Genomic DNA, 9947 nt, shown 5'->3' with positions numbered 1-9947 from the left:
TTGTTGTTGTTGTTGTTGTTTTTGTTTTTGATGATATTGTTAATTCTGTTTTTGATATTTTTAACACCTTAACCGGGACGTTAACCTGATGCTGCCGCTTCACCTCGATTTCCCCTTTGCGGGACTATAAAGCCAATTTCTTTCCTAAAATAGGCATACTATTTGCTAGGATGTTGTATTTTTATGTTAACACACTGAAATTTTTATTTATTTATTTATTTATTTATTTATTTATTTATTTTGTATTGGAATTTACAGACATTTTTAAGAAGTCCAATAATAATGGCAGGAATTTCTATTTGTTTTTTGTTATGTGTATTGTATACTCTTCTGGCATGTTTCCATGCTAAAACTGTTAAAACAAGGAAAATGTTCCTGTGCTGGGAAGTTCTTTACATTATATGTAAACATTTTATCTACTTCTAAGCACATCTTCAATCTAATAAACGTGTTCACCCTGTCGAGAATGATGACTGCCGAGTTTTTCAAGGATCCTTTGCATTGTCCTCATGTCGAAAAACAAACAAACAAAAAAAAAACACAAAAAAACAAACCAAAAAAAAAAAGACTGGGTTGTATATAAAACTGTTTCCGAGTTAATGGAGCTTTTGCGTTCATGGCACAGTTTGGTTTTGACTTCAAGTTACATTTAAATTGCTTTCTGCGGGATTTCGATCAGCGAGAGCGGCTTTCAAACTGAGAACTTTCTGAGAATGGCTCCGTCTTTGCAGGTGGGACCAGAACCACGGGGAGAAACTGGAGGACTCGGAGCTCATCGGTGTTTCTACTCGGACGCATTTGGATCTCTCCACTTCTCTACGCGTATTTATTTGTCCTGCTTTTTTTTTTTTTTTTTTTTTTTTTTTTTAGAATACGGAGACATCTAATGACGAGAGGAGAGAGTTTATTTCATTTTGGGAAGATCGAACATCCGTATGTCACTTCATGCCTTGGAATGAAGTAAATAAATCTGGTGGCCTATTTATGAGCAGGATTTTTATGTATTTGTTTCTTGAGGAAATATACATTTATTTCAATCTCAAAAGAACGGCAGAGAACCAGAGGAATCTCATATAAAACGACGAAAAATGCATCGATTACAGAAATGTATTTCAGCTTAAAGTTATGCTGACTCTATTAACTACGTGCTAGAAACAAACGAACATTGTTTTTCACCGCACAAATGCAGAAACCATGAAAGGATCCGACCAAATTATTACCGATGTATAGCGATATAGCCGGCTTATTCAATAAGAGATTAGGCTCAGCCACAAACTGGAGCCTGACATTGTTTTTTCCTAAAGATTCATTTTCTATAACATACTGCTGTCGATTTTTTTTAAACTTCGCACTACCCGTTGTTCTTCTACAATATATATAAAAAAAAGAAAAAGAAAAAGAAAAAAAAACACATACACACACCAAAACTCTCTTTTTCAAAGGTACTTTTTTGCGATCTGACACCTAAACCCTTAAAATTAATAAGGAAAACGAGATAAGAATAAAGTGCAACAGAAGACAAAACGGAGAACATTCATGAAACAACTGCTACCAGGTTATTTTAAAATAACATTCAAGGGGAAAATGTTATCTGATAATGATTGTCATTATTGCTTGTTGAAGAGTTTTAAAAATATATACATTATCTCAGTAGGCCTAGACATAGTAAATAAAAGTCAGTTGTTGCCTCTGCGAATTCATTTCAGATGTATTGATCGTTTAATTCATAAAACTCAGACACATTGTGTCATCATAAACCTGTAAAATAAACCAATGCAATTACATTTTATTTTCCTTTTACTCCTAAGATTTACAATTTTCGAACCTATGTTAATTTTTGTTTTTAAAAGATAACATTATAGTGTACATTTATCAAATGAAATAAATAATGCATTATATCAAACAGAAGCATTTTTTAAAAAAACAAGAGAAATACCAATAACACATGTTTCTCTCCACAATCTGCCTGATATCAAAAACAAGGACGAGTAAAAAAATCACAACATATATCATAAGAAAATTATATTTTTAAATGACCTTACCTGAATTAACAGTAACTGTGGTTCCTTTACCCCAGACGTCTAAAGCCCAATCACAGTGTTACATCTCAATGGACTCCTTCAACAAAAACATGAACCACCAGAAAAATAATGTAACAGTGCACAAAATTAGAAAAAAAAGAAACTGATTCTATAAATTTCATTAAGCCTTTTAGCGCTCTGTGAAAGTTTTAAAATAAACTTTGTGTTTAGTTTGTTTTGTATGCTAAAAAGATGATACGGTTGTAATATCTGTTCTCTATGACATTAAACAGTATGCTTTTTTAATGTCATAAAAAAACTGCATAAACATATCAAATTAAAACATAAAACAAAGCTCTTACATCATGTACTAATCATAAAAAGAGGATCTATTGTTTGTTTTTTTTCTTGGTTTTTTAAGGAGATTAATCTCAGGGTTTTGAGGTGAGGTTTTTGTATTGGTGTATATCTCTGTGTCCCCGTATATCACAGTGACAACCCCTAATACAAAAACCTAAACCACCATCAGCACAAAGTCTAGGCAACAGTATTCAACAAAGCTACAGCTTTTGGTTTTACTATCACAAATATTATGTTAATACTTCGCAAAATAATTGTTTAAAATATTACCCACCCTGGAACTAACTGGGAGTTGTAATGTAACATCAGTCCCACACTGTAAAACATTTGAACCACATTTAGTTGTGTCTACTATCTTCTAGACTTTAAGTCAAATACATTTAGCAAGTTTTAGATTTTGAACCTAAATGTGTGAGTTTGTGACAGATAAACTTACAGCATTAAGTTGTGTTATGTTTTTAATAATTTTGTCTTTGTTTTTCTTTAATTATGTAAAGCACCTTGAAATGCCCTGCTGCTGAAATGTGCTATACAAATAAAATTTGATTGATTGATTGATACCTCCAAGTTGAATAAACTGTATAGTCTTTAAAACTTAAGTGTTAAACTTCAGTTTTCATGTTCTTGGTTTCCTGCACAATTTGGTTTCCTTCAGTTCATCTGCCTAGAAAATGAAGAGATGATAATAATCATTTTCCTGCTACAGTAATGTAATGTTGACTTGCAGCAAAAGGGTTGTGGGTTCAAACTCCGACCGCAAACCTTTCTGAATGGAGTTTGCATGTTCTCTCTTTGGAACGTTCTACTCACACTATAAAGATCTGCTTGTTATTTATTTCCTCTCCATTGCCCTAAGGATGAATATGTCTGCACGTAGGTGTATAACTGGCCTGGACTCACTCTGTGTGTAAATAACATTCCACTTAGTCAGCATTATTCTTCTTACTACCACGTAGTGATTCATACTACCACAGCTGCTTCATACTACCACCACTGTTCATTTGGTGTTTTTGTTCAAGTTTCTCCACCCACTTCCGTCACTGTGCTCTTCTTGCACAGTAATACACTGCAGAATCCTCTGGGCTTAGATTGGACAGTCTCAGAGACACCATGCTGTTGCTGTTGTCTCTGGTGATCTCTATTCTATCTTGAAAACTGCTGGAATAATCTGTGTCACTTCCGTCTGTATAGATATATCCCATCCATTCAAGTGGTTTTCCTGCAGGCTGTTTGACCCAGTTCATGCCATGGGAGCCAAATGTGAACCCAGATCCTCTGCAGGACAAACTCAAAGTCTCTCCAGGCATTTTAACCAGTGGACTGGAAGGAATGGACTCCATACTCTCACCTCTGCAACCTAATTAAGAAAACAGAGAATGTCAAAGTATTATGCATTTATTACCTTATTTAAAGCTGAAGCTATATAAAGATGAAATAAAGTAAGAAAGCAAAATGTCTTACATGACACACAGAGAAAAAGTAACACAAAACTGAACAAATTCATTATGTTGAAGCTGGAAGTTTCTGATGCTGAAAATGAAGTGAGAAAAGTCAGGGAACAGATGGACTATAAGGAGTTCACTGATTTGCATGAGAGGGAGGGTCAAAGTTATTTCTGATGATTTACATTAACACTGTTGGACTGTGGTGGGTGTTTACTCTTAAAGATTAACTTCACTGACTGGAAAAAGGAGCTGAATGTACAAAACCATTTTTATTTATATCCACATATTGCCCAAAAATTAAAAGGAAACATTTATTTTTTTGTTTGTTGTTTTTCTGTCACATTTTTGTCTCACACATGCTTCCTTGCATTTTTAATAATAATAAAAAAAGTACCTTTGTCAGTTTGACAGATGTTTATTAATTAATGGAGAAGAAAGAAAATGTTCTTTCATTACACCAAACTTAGACATCAGGTTTGAGGTTTGTTGACTTGTTGCTGCATCTTTTTGTACAGCTACCAAACCAACTTTGATCACTGTGCACTTCGAGCGCAGTAATAAACAGCTGAATCTTCAGTTTTCAGGCTGTTCATCTGCAGAAACACCTGCTGTTTGCTGTTGTCTCTGGAGATGGTGAACCGACCTCGAACTGACTGAGAGTAGTGTTTTTCGCTTCCAGCCCAAAAACTGATAATTGCAACCCATTCCAATCCTTTCCCAGGTGCTTCTCTGACCCAGTTCATCCAATAGTCTCCAAATTTGTCAACAGAGAGTGTACAGGTCAGGGTGTGAGATTCTCCTGGCCTTTTAAGCACTGGTTCAGATTCAGTCAGAGTCTGACCACCAACACCTGTTAACATAAACATAGCATGCTTATTCAGCTTGTCTGACTGATAACAGAGACATTTTTTTTCAGATCAAAAGCAGAGTAAACTTTTACCTGCCAAGCAAAAGGCCAAAAGCAGAAGACCTGTCTTACAAATCATCATTTTAACCAGACTGCGCTCTGTTCTTTGCTCTGCTTCCAGCAGCCGGATAAGTAGGTTGGAGAGGAAAGAGATTTGCATTGACTCCACCTCAAGGGACGAATGAAACTCATTATACATGACTTTGCATATATATTCTCAAACATTATCAGAGATTTTGATGCAAGACTGTATTACTGACCTGTACCTGTGTCTGTGTATTGAGTGATGAATATTTTGCAAACTGTGAAAGGAGTAATGACATGAAGACAAAAGAATACATTTGATTATGAAACATTAATCTCATTTTTAAAATTAGATCTATTTTTAGACTGTCCTTCTTTGCACAATCACAGATTGTCCTGATTCTTCTCCTAATCATTTCTCTCTAATTTCTGTAAGGTTCAGCTCTTGAGACTGAGATGGGCATGAAAAATGTTGGGGAACCATTTCTTCCTGGAGTTGATAATAAATGTGTGACGTTTTGCATTGATTATGTGCAAAAACAATGTTTTAATTGCTTGTTTGACTTAGTATTTCTTTAACTTTCTATGCAGTAATAATGCCCTCTGTTTAAGGATGTTCCTGATAGGTTGTATCTGTGGTACAGAAAGTTTAATTTCTGAAAGTTAATTCAGGTGCAATTGTATAAAGTGACTGATTTAAGGGAATTTATAAGAGAAATATAACTTAAACTTGATGGGTTTCAATTATAAACAAATGCTGTATGTTGGAAAATTAATATTGGACAAACTAATGGAATCAGCTTCTGATTTACCAATATATTGCTCTTAGTCAACACTGCCACCATAAGGTCAGCCTAAGAACATCAGAGAATAATCTTCTGATGTTCAGTCAGGTTTTTGTTCAGCCTCTCCACCTACTTTTAACACTGTGCTTGTTTGGCACAGTAATAAACTGCAGAGTCTTCTGGCTTTAGGTTGGGGAATGTCAGATATACCACACTGTTGCTGTTATCTCTGGTGATTTCTATTCTATTTTGAAAACTGCTGGAATACTCTGTTGTTCCCCCACTGTATACACGCCCCATCCACTGCAGTCCTTTTCCTGCAGGTTGTCTGATCCAGTGCATGCTACAGCAATCAAATGAGAATCCAAATCCTCTGCAGGAGAGATTCAGAGTCTCTCCAGGCTTTTTCACCACATGACTGGAAGGAATGGACTCCATACTCTGACCTGTAAAACCTAAATAGAAAAGAAAAAAAGGTTTTCTGTTATTAATGACAATTATAAATTGTGAAAGTAACTGCACAACTTATAAAAGCAAGACATCTTACAGGGAAGAAAGACAACAAACAGCACAACGCTGAGAGAATTCATCATCCTGAAGTTAGAGACTAATCTTCTGATCTTCCTCACACAGTAGACGAGTAAGTCAGCAGAAATACCCTGACCAGACTGCAGATTTGCATCATATCCGTCAGAGGGAGTGTCTCCTCTCTCAAGTTTTGAAGATATTCAAGTAAAGGGGGATTGCAGAGTACAGGGATATTTTTTTCAGTAATTCAGTTTTTTTCTTTTTTAATTGGGTCTGATTGCAACAAAACCACTTTGTATTTGTGTTTTCATCAACTTGATTAAAATGTAATTGGTATCCCTTGGATTTAAATTGGACATTTATGTTTTTCTTCAAAGTACTCAGACATTTTTATTTGTTGTTCATTGACACCATATTGATAAACTAAGTGAAATAAATTCTCAGTCAACAAGCAAATAATAAATGTAATGAATCTGCCTTGTTTGATAGCATTTTTATTGTTCCCTTTTATTATGCTTGACGTCATAGACATGATTTTGCTTTCAGTCCATAATATGGATTTCAGTGATTTCCAGTTATAAAACAAGAACTTAATTTCTCAACCTTTACTGTGCACATTTAGAGGACAGCATTTCTCAAAAGCTCTTGAAATCACATATATGGTGAGAATGCCTCCCTCTCCTGGCTTCATCATGTGCTCAGGCTTTGTGGGGTTTTTGAACAGCTCCACTAATGTTTTGTATCACTGTGACTGTCTGGCACAGTAGTACACAGCAGTATCATCAGGCTGCATATTCAGGCCGTTCAGAGTCGCTGTGTTGCTGGAAGACTCCAAGCTGAAACTGAACTTGTTCTTTAGAGATTCTTTCTGGTATGTTGCATATCCAACACGAGCTCCTCCGATCCATTCCAGCCCTTTTCCTGGTGGTTGCCTGATCCAATGAGTGTGATGGCTACCCACAGAATAAGAGACCTGACAGCCGATGGATAGCTGCTGGCCGTGCTGCAAAACTACGGATGATGGCTGTGTCAGCTGTTCACACCTCACACCTGTTGAAAAAATAAGCACATTACTGAAAAATCAGTTGTGCAAAATAACATCAAGTGGTTTAGCAAACCTGGATACTCACTTCCTGCTGCCAGAAGCAGCTGCAGCAGAATTAGTCGGAACATGATCTGTGGTAAAAGATACAGTCTGAGGAGGTCTTTATAGCTGAGTGATGGAGAAACATGCTGAATTTGCATTTCCGCTCCTCGCCAGGTCCTTTGTATGTGGCGTTTTTTTTGTTCTCACTGTTAATATGCTGGTTTCCTCTCATATCTTACAAAGATGAATGTTACAATAACTGGAAAATCTAAATTGCCCTGGATGTTGGCCGTGTGTTTGATGCAGTTCGTCGCCAATTGACTGATGGAGATTGGCAGTAGTACCACTCCTCAGATCATTTTTTTGACAGATTGATGAAAGTTGTTATGACCTTTAAATGATAATGGTTGTTATAGTAAAACAGTAACATTTCCCAGTGTTATATAAGAGAAGCAGAGTGAGAAGACCGAGAGATAGAAAGAGCCCTTATATATATTTTCAAGAAGTTGTAATCTGTCAGAGTAACATCATTTTGTATCACCAGATACAAAACGATTCTCATTTTTAAAAGTTCTGTACTTTGACCTAATGATGGAGGTCGTACTTAAAAAAAAACACTGCTGCTTTAAGTTTATTTCACAGCTCTGGCAGTTTAAAAGCTTATGTACCGTTTCAATTAAAGAAAAGGAAAATTTAAAAAGCAAAACTTTTAGAATATATTTCTTTATCAAAGAAAAATATTTAATTTTAATTTTTAGAATTTAGGTATTTCATTGTGTACTTCAGATGCTATGGTTGTAGTTCATCTTATGAATTTCTATGATAAAACACCTGTTCATAAAAAACCCCTGAAAAACAAGATTTCCCAAACCAAACAGCTGTTGTTGTCAATGTGTTCACATACTGTGTCTCTGTGAATGTGTTTATGTCATTTCCCATTTACAGCTTCTAATGCCACCCTGGTGGGTTTTTGTACAGCCTCTGCACTTCATGAACCACTGTGCTGACTCTTTGGCACAGTAATAAACTGCAGAATCCTCTGGTTTTAGGTTGGACAGGCGCAGGTACACCACGCTGTTACTGTCTTCTCTGCTTATTTCAACACGTCCTCCCACACTGCTGGCATACCTGTTGTAACTCGGAATAGAGAACCCGGTGCCAAGCAGTTCTAATGGTTTCCCTGCAGTTTCTCTGACCCAGATCATAACACAGCAGCCGAAGCTGAACCCAGATCCTCTGCAGGAGAGACTGAGACTTTCTCCTGGTCTCTTCACCACTGGACTGGAAGGTATGGACTCCATATTCTGACCACTACAACCTGTTCCAGTGAAAGAGGAGAAAAAGAAGATCTAAAAGTATTCAAAAAAGGGAATATAGATGAGATAAACCTGAAGTATGCATGAAAACATACAATGCAGTGTGACAGAAAGCAGCAGAAGAGTGAGTCTCCTCATCTTGATGATGTGACCTCTGATGCTTCACTCAAAGTAGATCTACGAGACTCCTCAGCAGGACAGAAATACACCACAGACTACAGATTTGCATCAGAAAATCACGAGGATTGAGTAACTCCAGTGTTGATTGGAAACTGTAAATATGTAAATATCACACTGTGCTGCTTTTAAAACTGACACAGAGAGAAATGTCTTTGTTGTTGCTCTGCGGAGGAATGATGTGTTTTACAAAGTCAATTTGTGGTCAAAGTGTTTCTCAAGTCCTCTCTCAGCTCCTCCCTTCAGGAGTCACCACTGCACCAGATCATCTTCTCCCACACAGCTTCACTAGTCTAATATTTAAATGTGATGTGCATTGTTGTCTATGTCAATAAGCTTTTATGTCAGTCTTAATCAACTTGACTTATATTTTATCTCATCTGAGGTCAGAAGGAGTTCTCAACAAAAGCTCTGGATTCAGGATTAACCAGAACATCTGCTTTTATTTGATCTAACACTAATTTATAACTATGTCCATGTTTTAAGTATTGCTCTGAAAATCCAGGTTAGATGTTACAACCTAAGCCAGTCCTATAAAAATTGAACCCTTCTATAAAAATGTAATTGATTTAATCTATTTTTGCCCCTTAAAACAGATTAAATTATGGTTTTACAACTAAAAAATACTACATTAATTTATAGAAATTAGATTTATGAAGAACAAAACAAAAGAAAACACTGTTCAACAGGACAGCTTCACTCCACATCAATAAAAGAAAGTAAAATGTGTACTTCTTAATTGAAAAACATAAATTACTGCAGGATTAGTGTAAATGATATTGTATACTGAATAAAATCAAACAAACTAATATGTGATCATTTTTTAAATTCAATAAAAACCCAACTATTCTTGTATGCCTCCATAAGTTAGTAATGGCAGTATTATTACTATGCACATTTCAGAGTTAGTTCAAGTCCTTGAAGGCTGATACAGAAAACACTGTCAGGAATAGAGGAAGTGGTTTTTGTATTAGCCTCCTGTTTACATCTGTCAGAGTGTCTCTTCGGGCACAGTAGTAAACTGCTGTGTCCTCCGTCTTCAGATTGTTCATCTGCAGAAAGACTTTGCTGCTGGAGTCGTCTCTGGAAATGGTGAATCTGCCTTGGACAGACTGGGAGTAATAGAAACTGGTACTATACGTGTGCACAAAAGCGATCCATTCCAGTCCTTTCCCAGGAGCCTGTCTGACCCAGTTCATGGGATAGCTGCTGAATGTGAATCCAGAGCCTGTACAGGTCAGTCTGTGGGATTCTCCTGGTCTTTTAGTCACTGGTTCAGACTCTGTCAGAGTCTGTC

General features: G+C 36.3%; 2 gene segments (V, D, J or C); both read right to left on the bottom strand.

Moving 5' to 3' along the window:
• Positions 1-4289: 4289 nt before the first annotated feature.
• On the bottom strand, positions 4290-5673 carry LOC106962889 (Ig heavy chain V region 6.96-like). The segment is given in 2 exon segments: positions 4290-4676; positions 4767-5673. Coding segments are annotated over 2 exon segments (483 nt in total).
• A 936-nt stretch (positions 5674-6609) lies between these two features.
• Positions 6610-7247, bottom strand: LOC106962896 (Ig heavy chain V region 5A-like). The segment is given in 2 exon segments: positions 6610-7120; positions 7201-7247. Coding segments are annotated over 2 exon segments (351 nt in total).
• Positions 7248-9947: the final 2700 nt, after the last annotated feature.

This window comes from Poecilia latipinna, unplaced genomic scaffold, assembly GCF_001443285.1.
Source record: "Poecilia latipinna isolate Pla-1442-1.1 unplaced genomic scaffold, P_latipinna-1.0 Scaffold1469, whole genome shotgun sequence".
In the NCBI taxonomy this organism is placed as follows: Eukaryota; Metazoa; Chordata; class Actinopteri; order Cyprinodontiformes; family Poeciliidae; genus Poecilia; species Poecilia latipinna.
The sequence above is the reverse complement of the archived record's forward strand: the minus strand, read 5'-3'. Positions and strand labels throughout refer to the sequence as shown.